The sequence below is a fragment of the Strigops habroptila genome, chromosome 6, assembly GCF_004027225.2.
Source record: "Strigops habroptila isolate Jane chromosome 6, bStrHab1.2.pri, whole genome shotgun sequence".
Lineage (NCBI taxonomy): Eukaryota > Metazoa > Chordata > Aves > Psittaciformes > Psittacidae > Strigops > Strigops habroptila.
Window position 1 is genome coordinate 38149783 of NC_044282.2, and position 20285 is coordinate 38170067.

General features: G+C 39.1%; 1 protein-coding gene across 1 annotated transcript in view; it reads right to left on the minus strand.

Moving 5' to 3' along the window:
* Positions 1 to 20285, minus strand: part of TINAG (tubulointerstitial nephritis antigen) — a 56981-nt gene that overhangs the window by 13195 nt on the left and 23501 nt on the right. The window contains exon 9 of the mRNA XM_030489835.1: positions 14860 to 14965. Within this exon, the coding sequence (XP_030345695.1) occupies positions 14860 to 14965 (106 nt within the window). The remainder of the gene's footprint in view (positions 1 to 14859; positions 14966 to 20285) is intronic.

Below are 20285 nucleotides of genomic sequence, written 5' to 3' on the forward strand. Positions count from 1 at the left end.
GAGTCAAAGGCAGCCAAGTGGTATGCCACAATTGACATTGCCAATGCATTTTTCTCAATCCCTTTGGCAGCAGAATGCAGGCCACAGTTTGCTTTCACTTGGAGGGGCGTCCAGTACACTTGGAACCGACTGCCCCAGGGGTGGAAACACAGCCCTACCATCTGCCATGGATTGATCCAGACTGCACTGGAACAGGGGCAAGCTCCAGAACACCTGCAATACATTGATGACATCATCGTGTGGGGTGATACAGCGGAAGAAGTTTTTGAGAAAGGGAGGAAAATAATCCAAATCCTGCTGAAGGCCGGTTTTGCCATAAAACGGAATAAGGTCAAGGGACCTGCACAGGAGATTCAATTTTTGGGAATAAAATGGCAAGATGGACGCCGCCAGATCCCCACAGACGTGATCAACAAGATAACAGCAATGTCTCCACCAACTAACAAGAAAGAAACACAAGCTTTCTTAGGTGTCGTGGGGTTCTGGAGAATGCACATCCCAAATTACAGTCTGATTGTAAGCCCTCTCTACCACGTGACCCGGAAGAAGAATGATTTCAAATGGGGCCCTTAGCAACAACAAGCCTTTGAACAAATTAAACGAGAAATAGTTCATGCAGTAGCCCTTGGACCAGTCCGGGCCGGGCCAGATGTGAAAAATGTGCTCTATACCGCAGCTGGGGAGAATGGTCCTACCTGGAGCCTCTGGCAGAAAGCTCCAGGGGAGACTCGAGGTCGACCCCTTGGCTTTTGGAGTCAGGGATATAAAGGATCCGAGGCCAGCTACACTCCCACTGAAAAAGAGATGATACTGGCAGCCTATGAAGGGGTTCGAGCTGCCTCAGAAGTGATTGGAACTGAAGCGCAGCTCCTCCTGGCACCCCGGTTACCTGTGCTGGGCTGGATGTTCAAAGGCAGGGTCTCCTCTACACATCATGCAACTGATGCTACATGGAGTAAGTGGGCCGCACTAATTACACAACGCGCTCGAATAGGAAATCCCAGTCGTCCAGGAATTCTAGAAGTCATCATGGACTGGCCAGAGGGCAAAGATTTTGGGATGTCACCAGAAGAGGAGGTGACGCGTGCTGAAGAGGCCCCACCATATAATGAACTGTCAGAGAGTGAAAAGCAATATGCCTTGTTTACTGATGGGTCCTGCCGTATTGTGGGAAAGCATCGGAGATGGAAGGCAGCTGTGTGGAGTCCCCTGCGACAAGTTGCAGAAACTGCTGAGGAAGAGGGTGAATCGAGTCAATTTGCAGAGGTGAAAGCCATCCAGCTGGCCTTGGACATTGCTGAACGAGAAAAATGGCCAGTACTTTATCTCTATACTGACTCATGGATGGTGGCAAATGCCCTGTGGGGGTGGTTGCAGCAATGGAAGCAGAGCAACTGGCAACGCAGAAGTAAACCCATCTGGGCTGCTGCATTGTGGCAAGATATCGCTGCTCGGGTGCAGAACCTGGTGGTGAAGGTACGCCACGTAGATGCTCATGTACCCAAGAGTCGGGCCACTGAGGAACACCAGAATAACCAGCAAGTGGATAAAGCTGCTAAGATTAAAGTGGCTCAGATGGACTTGGATTGGCAACATAAGGGTGAATTATTTTTAGCCCGGTGGGCCCATGACACCTCAAGGCAGAGATGCAACATATAGATGGGCTCGTGATCGAGGGGTGGACTTAACGATGGACACTATTGCCCAGGTTATTCACGAATGTGAAACATGTGCTGCAATTAAGCAAGCCAAGCGGTTAAAGCCTCTCTGGTATGGAGGACGATGGCTGAAGTACAAATATGGGGAGGCCTGGCAGATTGACTATATCACACTCCCACCAACCCGCCAGGGCAAGCGCTATGTGCTTACCATGGTGGAAGCAACCACTGGCTGCTTGGAAACATACGCTGTGTCCCATGCCACTGCCCGGAACACTATCCTGGGCCTTGAGAAACAAGTCTTGTGGCGACACGGCACCCCAGAGAGAATTGAGTCAGACAATGGGACTCATTTCCGGAACAACCTCATAGACACTTGGGCCAAAGAGCATGGCATTGAGTGGGTATACCACATCCCCTACCATGCACCAGCCTCTGGGAAAATCGAACGGTACAATGGGCTGTTAAAAACTACACTGAGAGCAATGGGTGGTGGGACTTTCAAACACTGGGATACACATTTACCAAAAGCCACCTGGTTGGTCAACAGTAGGGGATCTGCCAACAGGGCTGGCCCAGCCCAATCAGAACTTTTACGTACTGTAGAGGGGGATAAAGTTCCTGTGGTGCACAGAAAGAATTTGTTGGGGAAGACAGTCTGGGTTATTCCTGCTTCAGGTAAAGGCAAACCCACTCGTGGGGTTGCTTTTGCTCAGGGACCTGGATATACTTGGTGGGTAATGCGGGAAGATGGGGAAGTCCGATGTGTACCTCAAGGGGATTTGATTTTGGGGGAAAACAGCCAATGAACTCAATTGTACGCTGTTGCCTGCTCTATAACACTTTTATAGCCCACCAGCTAGATATCTTCAGGTCACCAGCCATTGACCCTGACTTCCCCCCGATCATCACCTCAACAAAGAATGAATTTTGAGGAAACCAGACGAGCTCAGCAGTGACCAGATGAGTTTGGCTGTATCATCAGCAGGCAACAACCCAACACTATGTACCGTCCCTCCTGCCCTGAAAGACTATTACAAGAGATAGAGCCTGACATCATGGACTGGATGAGTTCAGCAATTTTACAGGGATTGGTCCATGGACTAAGGAACGATATCTTTCTCTGTGTGTGGGTGTGGGTGTATATATATGTGTATATATGGGACAGGGGTGATGGTGTGCTGAGAGATGTGGGATCTGAGCATGACGTGAATGGTATGGAATAAGGGGTGGATACTGTCCTGGGTTCAGCTATAGCAGTCATTTCTCTCCTGCTTAGTAGCTGGTGCAGTGCTGTGTTTTTTAACTTTCAGCCTGGGAACAACGCTGATAACACCGATGTTTTTAGTTGTTGCTAAGTAATGTTTATTCCAACCAAGGACTTTCTCAGTCTCATGCTTTGCCAGGGAGGAGGGGAAGCCGGGAGGAAGCAGAGACAGGACACCTGACCCAAACTAGCCAAAGGGGTATTCCATACCACAGCACGTCATGCCCAGTATATAAACCGGGGGGAGTTACCCGGAAGGCCCAGATCACTGCTCGGGTCGGGCTGGGTATCGGTCGGCGGGTGGTGAGCAATTGTATCCTCTCCCCTTGTTATTTCACTAATCGTTATTATCATTGGTGGTAGCAGTAGTGGTTCTGTGTTATACCTTAGTTGCGGGACTGCTCTTATCTCAACCCGTGGGAGTTACATTCTTCCCATTCTCCTCCCCATCCCTCCGGGAGCGGGGGAAGGAAGAAGGGGGGGGGCGGGGGGGGGAGTGAGCGAGCGGCTGTGTGGTTCTGAGTTACCGGCTGGGCTCAAACCACGACAGTGAACTTTTACAGGTTTTTCCATAGTATAAAGTTAATCCTAGAATATCCTGAATGCCACTGAGAAGGGGCTTATTTGTGTATACCCCACCAATGCCACATATTTGAGCTGTGTTTGCAGTGCTCCATTTGAAAGGCAAGCAGCAAAAACATGATGAGAAATCCCACACTGAGAATGGGAAGTTAGGATTTTTGTCTCATCTTTGTAAAACAAATTTGAACAGCCAAGATGACATCAATTTTCCTTGGTTGGCAGTAAACCCTAACGTATGTGGATTATCTGCACTTCCAGCCAAAGGAAAAAAAGAAGTGAAAAAAATTAGTGACTAGCAGGAAGGTGAAGTCTGGATTACTGTTGCAAGCACAAGTTGTAGCTACTGCTCATTATATGAAAAAAAGTCATAAAACCAATGTTGGTCATAATGGCCATAGAATGTAATTGTTTTTTAAAAAGGCCTCATGATGGCACATGAAAGTCCAGGGATTATTAATAATCTTTGCAATTTCTTTGCAAATATATTTCAGATACGGTCGGTCCTTAAAAGGATCCTTGCCTGTAACATATCCACGAATTCAATTTCCCAGGTTTTGTTCCATCATAGTCAGATACAGAGGTACTAGACATGCATTTTATCTTACAACTTAGAAAAAAAAGCTGCTTACTCAGTAACCGATGCCCATGGACATTCATCCAAACACTCCAAACTAAAACACATTGGATTAGACTATACGAGAATAAAGCCAGCAGATCAAGAGAAATGACTAAGCCCCTTTATTCAGGACCTGCCATGCTGCATCTGGAGCACTGTGCCCAGTTTTGGGGTTCCCCATGCAGGAATGATGTTAGCTGGAACAAGACCAGCATGAGTCCACTGAAATGTTTGGGATCTGGGCACATGATGTACGAGGAAAGGCTGATGTAGCTGGCTTTGTTCAGCCCTCAGGAGTGGTGGCTCCAGGGGTATCTATTTGTTGCCTTTTGCTTTTCAAAGGTCGAGTATAGAAAAGGTAGACTCTCCTGATACAAGCATAGCCAGTGGTCGGAAGATGACAGTCACCGTTTTCAGGAAGGGAATTTCAACTGGACATAAGGAAAAAAAAGTATTTAACAGCAGGAGTATTTAGGTGTTACTGAAGTGACAGCTTGTGGAATATGTGTCCTCAGAAGTATCCAAAACTCAACCTGAGAAGCCCCATGAACCTTAACCATGAAGTTTGCTCTTCTTCAGCTGGCAGATTAAACTAGATGACTTTCAGAGATCCCTTCTTATCTAAAGTATTCAATGACCCAAGCAACTTGATCTAAGACTGCCCTGGCAATTTAGGGTGCAGAGAGTTGGACCGAACAACTTCCAGCCTCAGTCTACAGTTCTACAAATTAGTAATTTTGTATTAAATGTATAGATTTTGTGTAACAGATAACTAAGTATACTAATAGATTGTGGTGAGGCAAGTGATTTTGCCATTTTTGTTAATGGCTTCAGTCTAAAGATAGAAAATAAGGCTGACACGCAGTTTACTGATCAAAACCAGTCTTGGGGTTAGCGCATGAATCGGGAGCAGGACTTAGCAGAAAAGGTGGAACATCATCTCCATCGATGCTGACCTTTACTGGCAGCAAAGGTGGAACATCATCTCCATCAATGCTGACCTTTACTGGCAGCAACTATGGCATGAGCTCCTAGCCCTGTTTACCAAGCCTTTCTTAAAACTTGGCATTTGTCTCAAAGACTGGCTGAGATTTACCAATTCTCATTTCTTCCAGGTTAAAGTGCTTCTCTCAGTCTGATAAGGCATTGTCTGTAATGGAAACAGCTGTTGTTTTGTGAATTGCACTATCTATATATTGTTCAATGGTGCAGTGTTTGTAGCCACATGCCAGTTTGATTTGACATCTTGCCTTGGGGAATGAATGCCAGCTCTATCAAGAGCATTTCTGGGTATTTCTTGGCTCATTCATACTAATATATTTTCTAAAGAGGAAGGGATTCTTTCAAAAAACTCCTCAGTGGAAAATGTTTCTGCAGTGGTATCTTTAGGAAAGGAGGACATATTTTCTAAAATAGATTTCTCAATTTTCTAAAATAGATTTCTCAGCGTAAGTATTGCATTTTATCTTTACAATTTCTCTTTTTCCCTTTTCCTGGCTATAAAGAAAACTACTTTAGTAGTTTTCATTTTTTCAGCCTTATTGATGGAATAATTTCATTCTGCATTGTATCCCTTAGCTGCACCTATCAAACATTATGGCGTTCAAGCACAGCTTCCACTTTAAGATTAATTTAAGTTTAGATTCCTGAGAAAACAAATCTCTAAATATCCTTTCGGTTGCTAAGCTAGGCATCTGAGGGTGAATTTTCTGAGTTATAAAGAAATATATGATAAAAATGAATAATATTAAATTCAGCTTAAATTTTCAGTGCTGTTTTACTTGCTGCTGTAAGTACTACTCCTTGAAATATGAACAATGACTGACTGAGGGGAATTTGTTAAAATTATCAGATAATATTTAGTAATTTGAAAATAAATTCAGAGGAAATGTTAACCTTCTAAAACTCTTAGCCATCCATTAGGCTGACTGGAAACTGGATGTCATCTTCCTTCCGCAATTCAGAAAACAGTCTTGTTTCGATGGAGTTCATGTCCTGTATGTTTTCCTACATAGATGGGACTCTGTACAAATATGTTTACCTGAATCTGGGTAATTTTTGCAATTTGACTTCTTCATTTGTTTCATATTTTAAAATAGAAACTAGTTGCAAAATTTTATTCATTAATAAATTAAAAAGGAGCCTTCATGGAAGACACTATAGGAGTAAAAAGGAACCTGGTGTATCATTGACAGCAATTGTGGAAAGGGATAGCATTCCAGATAATTTTCCCTGAGTAGCAGCAGCTCAGAGGAAGTGTTGATTGGTCCCTCAAAATCCTCAAAACTAAAATTAAAAAAAAATCAAGTAACTAGAAGTATAATCCTGAAGGAGCTAAGTAAGCCATTGGGGTTTAAAAGTGAAACCCATACCACCCGCTTCTGCCCCAGAAAAGTGAAACATTTGTACACATTATGAAAGGTATAATGTAGGACAAAGATATTATTAATCAATGCAAATTTTTGCTTTGGGTATACTGTGGAGAAACAGAATACATAACAGTTCCTTTCCAATATTTTCAAAACCAGAGTTAATACCATGAACTACTGTTTTACTGGTCTCTTCTGAGATTGAAGCCATACACTGGCATTATTATCCTTAATGTAAATGTTAACGTCAGAACTGGAATTAGAATTTGTCTTTTTCCTGACGGTAAAACACTGTGGGATTTAGTTTAAGATATCTAAATGTATGTGTCCCACAGTAGTAAACAGAGTATATTGTCAGCCATTCACTCTCTTCAATGCAGGTGTCTAGGGCTATTTGAGATGCCTCAGAGTGCTTGAGACATCCATGTGTTTCTGGGAAACATGACAAAGGACCTATGAGACATCCACATCCTTTTGAAGACACAGCTAGGTGGGAGGCTATTCCCACTACTGGTAACATCAAATATTTGCACTGGGGCAACTAACTGATCCATAAGCAGTTGTAGCTGAGTTGCCCTCCAGTCTCCACTGACTTTGTGGACTAGATCACCACCTGTCATGAGAATTTGAATATCTAGCACATCATACCTGCCTGAATCTCAAATTGAATCCTGGCATAATTAATTGCCTAATGAAGCATGAGATGAGCAAATGAGAAGACTGGAAGTTTCTAGGAAATATATAGTGAATAAAGTATTAGAATGGGAATCAGCAGACAATAAAATGCATCAGCTTCCAGAACTACGGAACTGTAACACATGATTTCAGAATAAATGATTAGGAGAATTAAGACATTACAGATGGATTCTGTCCATCTTAAACAATCAGGTATAAAATCAAAGAACTTAGACAAGAGGGTAAAACTATCGTAATAAACAATACGGAAATTGATGTTCTGATATGTACCAATTTTCCACAATATAGCACAAAATCATGGATGTTACAGTTTGGTTGAAAAAAATTAAACCAGGAATGCATTGTGTGAAAAAGGTTGCTAAACTAATCTGGGATGCATTTTATGTTCCCTCGTGGCTTGGATCAAGAGCTGGTTTAGGGACTAACAGATTGGAACGGAAAATGACACTTTAGTTAATCTTCCCTGTAAAACAGCTGTGTCTTGGAGTCTTAACCATGGAACAGAAACCTTTGTGCTGAGCATTGTAAGTGAAAATGACTTCGTAGAAAAGAAAATCCTGTTGCCATTATCTGCTTTCAGAAAGAAATCTTAGAAGAAAAGAAACGTAGATCTATTCATGAATCTGAGAGGTATCAACATTTTGACTATAAGTTAAAATCAATGGGAATTAATAAATGATCGTCAGTACTTCATAAAAAACTGACACTTTCAGAGTTGCTAGCTGATGTAATTTCTTTAATATACTCAATATAGTATCTCCTCCTACAGTTACTTTTCTTTCTCAGGCTGTTCTTGTTCCTGAGTTCCCATAGTTCATGTAACCAATGTAGTTGTTACCAATTTTTCCTAAAGTAGACATACCCAAACTACGTGTTTTTAACTCATGACATCCCAACCTTGTTGAAAGCAATCAGAGATTTCTAATGTCTCCAGGGAAGATAAGGCCTTGAAAGCTAATCGATGTAAGTGGCAAAATAGACATGGAGTCTGCTTTAGCTATGTTAACAATATTAGAAAGAAGGCATGAGAAGCTGGGATTAAAAGTATGCAAGATCATGCCTCTTTTGAGTAAAGAATTATACAGTATATGACTGGAGCACTACACTAAATTTGATATGTTACTGGTAAAAAAAGCAATAGCAACAGGTATTTGTGTGACAAATTGAGAAAATAATAAGTCAAAATATATAGACACTAACAACCTAGATGAATGTAGGGCTCAAACGCCAAGCAGAAGTAGGAAATTGTCATATATAAGCATCTATAAATAGAAAATTGGGAAGTCCAGGAAAGAAAACAAGAAAAAAAGTATCCCAGCAATGAAGTAACTTAACTCCTAGTGGAATTGGTTCCCAGGTGGAAATGACAGAGACTTAAAAGTGAGTTGACACTTTCTTGGACAACATCCATTAGAGAACAATATTATATTTTCTGGAAGATCATCAAAACAATCCAATAGCACTTTTTTGTCTCTTGCTTTTTTGATTATTCCAGCTTGATATTTACTCCAAATGAGTGACATTTGAAAAGCAAACAGATGCTGGACCTCATTACTCACAGAGACAGGGAATCTATTAGGGTTATTCTTACTAAGGTTTAGACCACTAAAGCCCCCACCTTTGACATTTTTAAGAAAAGCTTTAAATGTTACCCCCTCCAAAATTTCCATTTTTTTTAAGAAGAAAAAGAAGAGATTTTAAGGAATCATTAAGGAGAAGGTCTGCCTATCAATTACCAAAAAACATTTTAAAAGGGGAGTTTTCTTCTGTCTGACAAAAATTTTCTGTAAGAAACGCACGACTCAGCTTTTCCAAAATAAGCCATTATGATCTTCAATCAAAAATAACCTTGAACAAAAAGAAACAATTTCACTGAACTGCATTCCTTCCCCTTCAGGAGAAAAAGTAAGCAAGGTATTTCCACTTACTCAAAGGAAACCAGCTCCAATTGACTCTATGAAGAGAATTCTGGTGCTCTTTCAGATAAAAGGGTGAGGACTTGCATGTTTCCATAAAAGGATTTTCATAATTTTGTATCTAGTTTTGTGTAATGGAGGCATCTTAGCTGTCCCTTTCCATAATAACTTTCCCTTGATATTAGCTCTGTAGGGGTAGGCCCTGAATGCACAGCACTGCCTGACAGTTAAAAAAACAGAATATGGAGACAGTTTCAGTATTCTTCTACAGAATGGAAATTGGTTTTGCTTGAACATTTCCTAGTTTCTTTTTCAAGAAACTATATTAGTACAGTGGAAGTATAATTCACAAGAGAAGTATAAAGAATATTTTCAGAAAAAAACATAGTAGTTGATAAATATCTTAAAATAAAATAGTAAAAAAACTGGAAGTATAACCTAACACAACAAAAAGGCTTATCAGCAGTGGCTTCAAAACTGAGGTGTTTTGTAGGAGAACACTTGGTCATATAACTGATATAATACTACCAGACAAAAAAAGGTATAGCTATTGCAGGTTATGTCCTATTCTTCATGCTGTTACACAAAATCCTAGTACCTTTCAAAAACTAAGATTTTCATCTACTCAATAAGACAAAAGTTTAGTTCTTAATCTTTTATTAATAAGAAGGTGGTTGGGGTCACTGACTAGTGTTCTCCATGAGATAAAACTTTCTAGAAAATGGTTGTTGGAATTTGAAACTATGGGTTTGTCTGGAGTTTTCAGCATGAGATGTGAGTCAAATTATCAGTGAGTCAACAGTTAAATCATTCCCACAAATCTACTGTAATGAATTATATTGGAGAGAGTCTCATGGATTTAACTCCATGAATCATCAGACACTGTGTATCTTTTCCTCATGATCTTCTAATTTATTTATTTTTGTTGTAAAACATTTTGGGGTGTTGCTGTTTAATTTTTAAACTATAATATCTGATGTTGATTGTTTGACAAAAGTGCTATCAACAAAGTAGATTTCCACCCCCCATGGTAAAAAAGAGAACTCAACCCAAGATTTCTTCAGTCAGGAAAAAACTAATTTGGGTCATGACTTTTGGTGGTTTAAGATGTTACTTGTTCGTTATTGTGAGTCTAAGCTCAGTGAGGACAAGTGAAGAGGAAAATGAAGAGAAAAACAGTGTCTTCAAAGCCAAAACATGACATGTCACTAATAGGAGTCACTGGTATCTTTTTCAAGCCTTTGAACTTTGCACAGGTGAGTCATTTAATCGTGTATTAAATCTCTCTCAGAGTGCCATTGCTCTGTCTGGCTATTTCCTCAACACTAAAACACAAGGTTTTGCCTCATGTGTCAATTTTATCTCCATTAGTGTGGCTTTTCGTGTTAAGTAACATTCAACCAAAGTTTTTTCAGGGCATAGATGTTTCAATGCCATTTAATCTGCTTCACTGTTGAATTTAAAGCTTCCAGTGAATCACTGATAAAAATAGAAGGGGAAAAGTGTTTCCAGTTAATGTAAAACTCTCAATGTCCTTTTATGAAAGTCTTTTGTCATTCTGACCACCTTCCAAGCACCTAAAAATCTATCTTGTTCATGGAACGGTATCTAACACTTTTAATAAAATTGTTCTTGTCCCCTTCAAGCCTTGAGGTGACAGTCTGTGGATCTGATTGTAGCCAAAGTCTTGGGGGTTTAGGGCCTTTCTGAATTTTTCAGTGTCAGGGGATCAACAGACACAGCTTTTTGAGTGAAGGTATGGGTCAGATATCATAGCTTGGCACAATAATAAAGTGATGCAGAGGAGTGAGTCTGAGAGAAGATTGTCTGAACAGGCTTCAGACATTAATGATGGATACTTTACTTCACTATGCCCAACTTTGAAAAGAGATATATTTGAACTAGAACTGTAGCTATATAAGCGAATGTAATTTCTCTATGCTGAATAGAATGTGGCACCTTTACACCTTTAATAAACCTGCCTCATGTTTTCTTTCCCTCTGGATACTACATTTCTCTTCTATCATCTTTTCCTAGGTGGAACTAAGAAAGCCAGAGGAGTAGAAGGAAAAGAAGACTTGAAAAAAAAAGATGCACCTATTTTATGGAGGCTCTGCTATAGAACAGACTTGACAGGTTTGTTCAGCAACTTTAGGTGAAATGTATAGATCTGAGACAAATATCTGCTAGCAAATTAATCTTTGATGTGAATTCAGTCTACTTTTATTATTGAGAGACCTTGAGATAAAGATGACAGTTTCACATGCCAGTCATTAGTCTTCTTAAAATAACAGAGCACAGCTGAAAAAGTTAAAATTACCAAACTTTGGCCCATTTGTCTTCCTTAGTCCCACTTACGATTTGCAGTTTCATTGTGCCTTTTCATCTTGTTTTCATTCTGGTGCCATTAAGAGTTGTAATATATATGTGTATGTACACATAGGCCCATGTATATGTGTGTGTACATATACACAAGCATACATACACAAGACATTCTGAAAACGCTATCTTACTACAAATGTTATGACCATTCAGATGGTCATTTTGATTTTAAGCTACTTTATGATTCTATTACTAGTGGGATTCCTCTAGTTTGACCTAAACATTTTAATGTTAGCTATGTAAGTCTGATGTTACTCCACAGGTTCTTTTATAGTCAGCAGAAAGAAATAAGATCCAACAAAGCAATTCAATTCATCTTTAGATAGATACCAGGACAGAGCAGAAGAATATCCATGGAAGATAGTGGGAACCATGGGTGCTCAGCAGTGACATAGGAATCTAACTAGTAGCTATTATGAATCCCAATCTCCATTACTTTCTTTTTCTGCTTACCTCTCTCTCTTTGGAATACAGACATGGAAACTGCTTGAGAGATCCTACTTTCTCTAAATGTCAATGGGGTCAGTCCATCCTGCCTTTGAATTGCTGAAAGCCCTATTTCACTGTCCATGTAGACTGTGATCAAACCTAAATTGTCTGCTATCTGCAACCACAGCCTCCAGCTGGCTGTTCCACATTTTCCTTTCCTGCTTCCATGCTGTTCTCTCTTTTCCCACTCTCTCCCTGAGCCTGAGGTCACATAGTCCCTCACTGGAGATAGACATATAGTCCCACCAGAGCTGATTTTATAAATAAGAAGCCTTCAAATGGTAGAAAATAACTAACAATTTCAAGTTGCAGAACAAGGGAAGTCAGTCAATGCATTTACAATCCTTATGATCAAATGATAAATTAGTTTATATATGCATTTCAGGGTTTGTAGAAACAGCTTCACAAAATTTATTTTCATTTTATAACTCTGTGACCTTATATGTTGTAAAATCCATGGGCAGTTTAAGACCTCAGAAATATTTCTGAGAGATTACAAATACCAGTTCAATATGGTCATTCACTATTATGTCTGCCTTTTACAAATATTTGATCTGTTTTACAGAAGCAGTTATAACTAAAAATCCAACTAAAATAAACACCAACCCATACAAAACCCCCACATTTTTTACCCTATGTGTCATCCTTTTTCTCTCTCTAGGAACCATCTCAGCTAAGCAGAATGCAATAATCATCAATATTTTTATTTGAAGTCCAACTTCGAAGAGATTCTCATAATTATTTAATGTAGGTCAAGGAGTTTGCATTATTCTTTGCTCAAAAAACCCACATATAGCACATATAGCTTGGGTGGGGTTTTTTTATAGCTGAGCCAGATATTTTACATTCAAATTAATACAAACGAATGACATGAAAAAGTGATGGTTTAATCTTGAAGACATTAAAATCTATACAAAAGAGTGGGTTTAGGTTTAGTGGTGAAGATTCGCACTTTACGGCTGGATTTGTCATTGCTAGAAACTCAAGTACATCTAGCCTTGGGCTCAAACAACCTCCAACTTGTCAAACTTTAATTCAATTTTTACAGCTAAACCCCTCTGCAGATATTTTTATATGGCATATTCTCAGAGGTCAGAACACACGCATCAGATAATGAAAGGATGGGTACTTCTTTATACTGTTGGATCCACTGGATACTTCAACAATGTTCTATGAAAGTTAGTAAGTAAACACATTTCCCACATAATAAACTCCAAACAAGGCTGAGGTTTCTTAAATATCATCACCTCCTGTTTTCTTCTTTCACTTCTCATGTCCTTCTTCAGTGTATCAGACCACTTGGCTTTCCTCCTACTCGGTGTTTTGCACTGACCATTCATACAATCCTCTGTAGGGAGCTACCAGTCTCAGTCAGGGAGCTCAGTTTTTTGTTTATTCGTGTCTCCTTGCCTGAGGGCAGCTTTCTTTTCCTTGCACAGGCTACCAGTTCCCATTTAAATCAGCCTCCACATCAGCACATTAATAGCCCTCCTCCTCTCTCTTCCTCAGCCATCACTTTGTCCCCCTGTGCTATTCCTGCTTAATCATTCACCGTGGCAGGTTTTTCAGCATATATTTGGGGCTGCATGTCTGAAGGAATAGCTGTCATCACCTTATGCTTGCACCAAGCATGCTTCATAGCCCTCCAAACACTGGCACTCACAACCTCACAGCAGCTCATTCCTCAACTGAGATATTCAAATTGCATTGCAAATTTTACTGTTTAATTTTGTGGGTTTCTCATGGCCTTCAGGTATATTTTAAATACACATAAATGAATACATACCACTACTGTCCTTCATAAATGTCTTACTAATTCAGTCTTCCATTTCTTCCACACTAAATTACAATTTCTTTCTTTCATTGCTTCACAACATTCACTCTAAGCTTACTTCAGGAACTTTTCCTTAACTAGTCTGAATCAATACTTCTTGTAACAGTATAGAGTCAGTACAATGCTGCTGTGCCACTCTCAGGCACACTCTTGTAATTCATAGCCAGCAGTTTTCACAGTCATCGGCATTTCCATGTCCTTTACAAGGATATCTTCACTAAGATCACAAACACAAAGCACATTTTATTTTGTGACTTTTTTTCTTGAACTACGCATTGAAGATATGCTGAATAATCTTCCTAAATCATTATTTATTTGATATTCTAGATCACCTGTAAAATATTTGTTTGAGACTCCCCAGCCATTTATCTATGTAACTACTTATGCAGTGATTTAATAAATTCATCCTTGCTTATTCCTTCAATGTCAAAGAATAAAGCCCTGTGGTGTGTCCTGTAATTCAATTGTGCACATTATTAGGTACTTGTCATTTTAATATAGTGGCACTGGTCTACATATGAGTGGAAATCCACTCTTCTGCAGCAATTTCAGTCCTGAGCGTGCATTTGTTGTGCATACCAAATAAAATCAGCAGCACCCCAGCAGCAGTTAATTTCTGTTTGGGGCATAGAAAGCCCAGACTGCTGTGCCAGTAAACTGTGTTAGTTAATTAGAAGGTCACTGTCAATTTCTATGTTTCCATTTGCATTCTGCTTGGTGGCATGTTTGGAGGAAATTCTCTGTTTCATTCACAATTTGATGTGTTCATGCAATATTTGTGATTAATCAACAAAATATTTTGTTCTATAAACCAGTATATTTGAAGCTTTAGCTCAAACATTAGAGTAGATTAAAAGACATTGGGTCTATACCTTTTTCCAATGTTCTCTAAAATTCTCATTTATGCAAAAATGAAACAACAGTTTTATGTTGGGAGCTAACAGTGCTCCTCCTCTGGCAGTGAAATGTTTTGAGTTCCAGACTGGTCATTGACATGTTATAGCATTCATAACTGACAGAGAAAAAGGGAAAAGAATACACTTTACTCACCCAAGGAGTTTGACTGAATGAGTTTTCCACCTAGATCCTGCTTTCTGGGAATGTCTATAGATTCCCCCTTTGTAAAGGAAAAAATCTTCATACACTTTCATTATAGCTAAAAAAAAACCAAACAAACAACGAAAACCAGGAAAAATCAGCACAGTCAGCAAATATTGCTTCTATTCTTGTTTGCTCCTAGCATTTTACCAGTGAGATTTTTGTTGTGTGTCGGACTGTGTAAGTGTACTTTGTAGTTACCCTAAAATCACTTATTTCAGAAGTTCTCTGTTGCGAGTGAACCAAGGGAAATATTCTAACAGAGTTCTCTCAAAGGTTTCTTACCAAATTAATTGGGATTCTCTGTCATGAATACTCCCTATCATGGACTTTTTCCAGTACAGTGAGAAGAAATATTGCTTTGTGTAGGTTTACACAATTTTTTACAGTTCCATTGAAATCCAATTCAATAAAACAAATTTCAAGGTTCATGTACAAAATTCTCAGTTCTGACAAGCACCTGCATATTCAGGAGAAGTATTTAACAGACAATGTATATCCTGTGAAATATAGTGGAGTAACCTGTATGCCTTGCTCTGAAACTCAGATAGAGTTCATTAAGGACACAGCAATCTCCTTATGGAAAACTAAATTGTATATGTGTTCATTATGCCTTTCAGCTAAAAGTGTGGGAAAAAACCTCCTTTGTGTCCATAAAAGTGTAAGACTTTTGGCGGACTTGACATTTTATGCAAAAGAATGAAGATTACAATTTGCATTTTATTTCTATTCATTATTTCCTAGGAATATCATTCACTTGTCTTATAAGAAAAATGTGTTTGGTTTATTTTCCACATTTGATCTTCCATTTAATATAATTTGTTTTGCTATATCTGGGCTACCAGATCCAGAGAAATGAAAATATTTCCAGGTTTACATTACCTTTAAATTCCAGTGAATCAGAAGGATTACATAAGAGCTTAACTTCAACATACTTTTAGCATGATTTTAACATCTTAGACTGCCACACAGTTTGGAACATGAGAATTAGTAAAATCCAGTTTCCTAAAGTCTTGCACTTTGGGAGTCCCATCAAGCACAATTTTTACTGTACTGACCGTTTTTATGTGGTTGGATGATTTATGACGTATGTGCCTGGTATAGATCTGCAGTATCCATTAAGGTGAGCTCATGCTGCAGTTTTTTCTGTTTGACACACTTTCAAATTTCTTTTTCCTACCTGTTTAAACTCAAAGGAAATTAACTATCTTTACAGCCTCTTGGCCTCTATCGTACTTGGCTGAACACAGAAAACATTCACAAATTTTAGGGGTTGAAAAAGAACAGCTAAAAGCATGGTCAAATGAGCCTATATGCCTGGGAATCCTGGCTAAAAATGTACTTTGCTAATGAGGTCTCTCGCATAAAAAATGTATGCCAACAGCAATGCATGCGGAATAAACAGCCATGATGTTACCTAGGTGGCAAGTCTGGGGGACAGCTATACCATTTAAATCAGAAAAATAGTTAAATGCTTTTAATGAATAATGTTACAGTTTTTGCCAAGCTGCCTGTAGAACCAGAGCTCACACATACTGACAGCAACACTGCAAAATAACACAAACTTTATTCTTGGTTTCTAGCTGCAAGCTCAGGACTCCATTAGAGCTCTCTGCAAAGGTTTACTCCCTCCTTTCCCTCAGGCTCACCACTGTACAGAGCTAGGATTTTAACTCCTGCTGCTGTCCCTGCACTGCTATGCAAAATACCAGCTGTTGAGGTTTCTGAGCTGCAGACAAGCTTGTGGAGGGAGAGCTTTAAAACAGTACAGAAGAACAGAAAGATGAAAAAAGACTCCCACTGGCCTTAGTCCAGGTGAGGGTGTCAGAGGAGAAGTGAAGGGGATCGATCTTTTAAAAAATTACTGTAAAATCTTCCCTGGATCTTGTTTTGATATCTTGGTCAAAGGGAGTCAAAGAAACAGAGGTGAGTGCAAGGACTGCAAAATTCACTTCTCGCACAGTAGGTCTGAGGTTAGAAGATCACATCTATCATCACACTGAGACAGAAGAAGCTAGTTTTATTTCTAAATCACATTGTTATTTGAAATCAAGTTCTATATATTCGGTTTCAGAAAACAATTTATTCTTTATCAGGAACTCTAAGTCAAAAACATGTTCTTGGCTCTGTGAAGAAACATATCTAAATTATTTCCACTAAAATGAAATAGAAAATTTTGAAGTGTATTTCCAGAATAACTTTAGTCTATGTGAGAGAATTTTATCCATTATTACATATCTACATTTTGTATGTGTGTATGAATGAGTATATGTAAATATATATATACCTGTGTGTTTGTATATCTATCTGTCTATCTATCTATCTATCTATCTGCCTATCTATCTATCTATCCCTGCAATCAGGAGCTAAATAATGGTACAGTCTTTGGAATTAAGTGGGTTGGGTACATGAAGTGTAAGGTAAACAGAGAGATGATAATTCAAAATCAAGCACTGAGATATTTTATTTTGTGACTTTGTCCTGATATGAATTGTGACTTGGACAGAATGAGATGATCACAGTCCACCAGCCAGCTTTGTTCCCTCCCATGTAGAAGAGACTTTGTATTTTCCAAAATGAATGGATTAATTATTAATGAATCAGTAGAGGTAGTAATTTTCATAAGGTTGACAGTAACTCATGTATCAGCTACCACAGTCATGCTGAGCTGTCAGATCTCTATATATAAATGAAGCAGATTATAAAATTCATTCTACTACAGATTCCTCTGAATAAAATTCTTAAATAAGAATTTGCGTTTCAAAAACATATGAAGAGACAAAAAACTAAAAGTAGTTGCTACAAAAGGAAATAAAGAGTAGCGCTGTACATTAATGTAGCCTAGTGTTTTCACCAGATCTGTTTCTTGTGTTAGCAAATTAAATACCCCTTTTCTTTCCAATATCATAATAGTTGAAAGTATAAGCTTTGCAGGGTCAAAACTTTGGTGTATTACCAACAGTGTGTTGCCTTTTCTTTTGACAGAGACTGACTCCTGTGACAGGAAGGATTGTTTTCCTTCATCAGCATTATAACTATCAGAACATTTCTTAAAGTCCATTTAAAAAAAAAAAAAAGACAAATGGGCAACATTAGATTGTCCATTTGAATGTTTTTAAAGCATTGATGAAACTTCACTGAGGTTATTTGAAAACAGATTTTTTTAAAAAACTAGTGTCTCATTATTTGCATCTAAAAGTGCTAATTGCTCAGTTCCTGACCCATTAAAACAATGAGGTGTGTCAGAGACAAATTGTCATTCAAATTTGAAAGCTGTATAGCAGAAAATTTTCAACTTCATTGCCACACATACTGTTTCACAATTGTTAAAAAATATGCATTTTCCTTAACATTCAATATGCCCAAAAATCCATGATCATAGAATCATAGAATCATAGAATCGTAAGGGTTGGAAAGGACCTTAAGATCATCTAGTTCCAACCCCCCTGCCATGGGCAGGGACACCTTGCCCTAAACCACGTGGTCCAAGGCTCTGTCCAACCTGGCCTTGAACACTGCCAGGGATGAAGCATCCACAACCTCCCTGGGCAACCCATTCCAGTGCTTCACCACCCTCACTGTAAAGAACTTCTTCCTTATATCTAATCTAAACTTCCCCTGTTTAAGTTTGAACCCATTACCCCTTGTCCTACCACTACAGTCCCTAAGGAAGAGTCCCTCTCCAGCATCCTTGTAGACCCCCTTCAGATACTGGAAGGCTGCTATGAGGTCTCCATGCAGCCTTCTCTTCTCCAGGCTGAACAGCCCCAACTCTCTCAGCCTGTCTTCATACGGGAGGTGCTCCAGCCCTCTTATCATCCTTGTGGCCCTCCTCTGGACTCGCTCCAACAGCTCCATGTCCTTTTTATGTTGAGGACAGCAGAACTGTACGCAGTACTCCAAGTGAGGTATCACGAGAGCAGAGTAGAGGGGCAGGATCACCTCCTTTGACCTGCTGGTCATGCTTCTTTTGATGCAGCACAGGATGACTTTCTACATCATGATCTTGAAAGGATCTTGAATATTTTCCAGCTATTAAACATTACTTAGTACATTAGATAAGACTGGCTATAAGCACTTTGTAACTTCTTGAGGAATGACAAGTGAATAAATAGTGGAAAAATCTCTTTCAGTAGCAGATCATTTGTAGGATGTTTTGGGGAAAAACAGATATATGATTTGAAAATTAGAAGTAAGCACTGATTGCATTTGTAGTACAGGAAAATAGAAGAAAGAATCAGTGACAAATTATTGAGTCATAATTTGGACTCTTTTAAAAATTTCATTATAGCAAAAAGAAAAAATGGAATGTGATTTTACTCAGTCATACACGCTATCAGTCATATACTCTTTTTCGGATCTTGATTTTTCTACAATACATGCATTACCTTAACCTGACATAGACATTTTCTCTGAAAAAGCATTGACATTTAAAAAAATTGTGTGAATTCTTGAGTGGTTAAAACATAAAAATGGCTGAATGTAGATTATGTGGAAGATTTAGTACTGACAGATTAATCCAGCAAACTGTATATACATAGACTATGAATGCAGTATTAGAGAGAAGTCCCAAATTTTATCTTGAGGATACTAATTTTTTCATTTTCTTAAAACCAGCAGAAATTACGGCATTCACTTCTAGATCAAATGCAGCATGGGAAAGAATATTTTCCTTGAGCAAATAAAATTGGGTAGAACAAAAAGGACTGATGATATTGATCTTGTTAAGACTGAGCTTCAGATTAATTGCAACTGCCCACATGAAGAGCTTTAATAAGTAATTTCAACTGCATGATATACTGAAATGAATTAAATCTAAGAATCAAGACCATTTTGATAATAAGTTGAAGGTTATGATAATTTACTATATAATTGAGGGCAGTAGAAACACAGAAGTCACCTGAAGTAAAAGGCTTTGGTTTTACTTCAAGAGGGGTGAGCATCGTGAACTATGACCTTTCTCCATCACCCCAAACCCCACGGCCCTCAACCTTTCCAATTACACTGGCCTGGGGTGTGAGCAGGAACCTGTATTTTCAGGTGCTGCCAGCACCATCCACGACTCCAAACAGAGAGTATTCAGGCTAAACAACATTTCTGCAGTCCCTCACTCCCTGCTGAAATCTCTTTATTTCTCTAAGAGGTCAGGGATCTTCATTGCAGGATTCAGCAAAAAATTTCAAAACTGGTAGCCCTCTACAACCAACAAGAACATTTGGGTTCTGAAAGAGGGAATTCTGGGAGTATTCCAGCACTGAACAATTTGCTGGAGGGCCCATATACTGAAGCATTGCCTTCAGACAAGAACAGGCTTGGTGGGTTAGCCTCAGCCGGTGGGGAACCAATATCAGCCCTAAAGAACAGAGCTTTGCTAACAT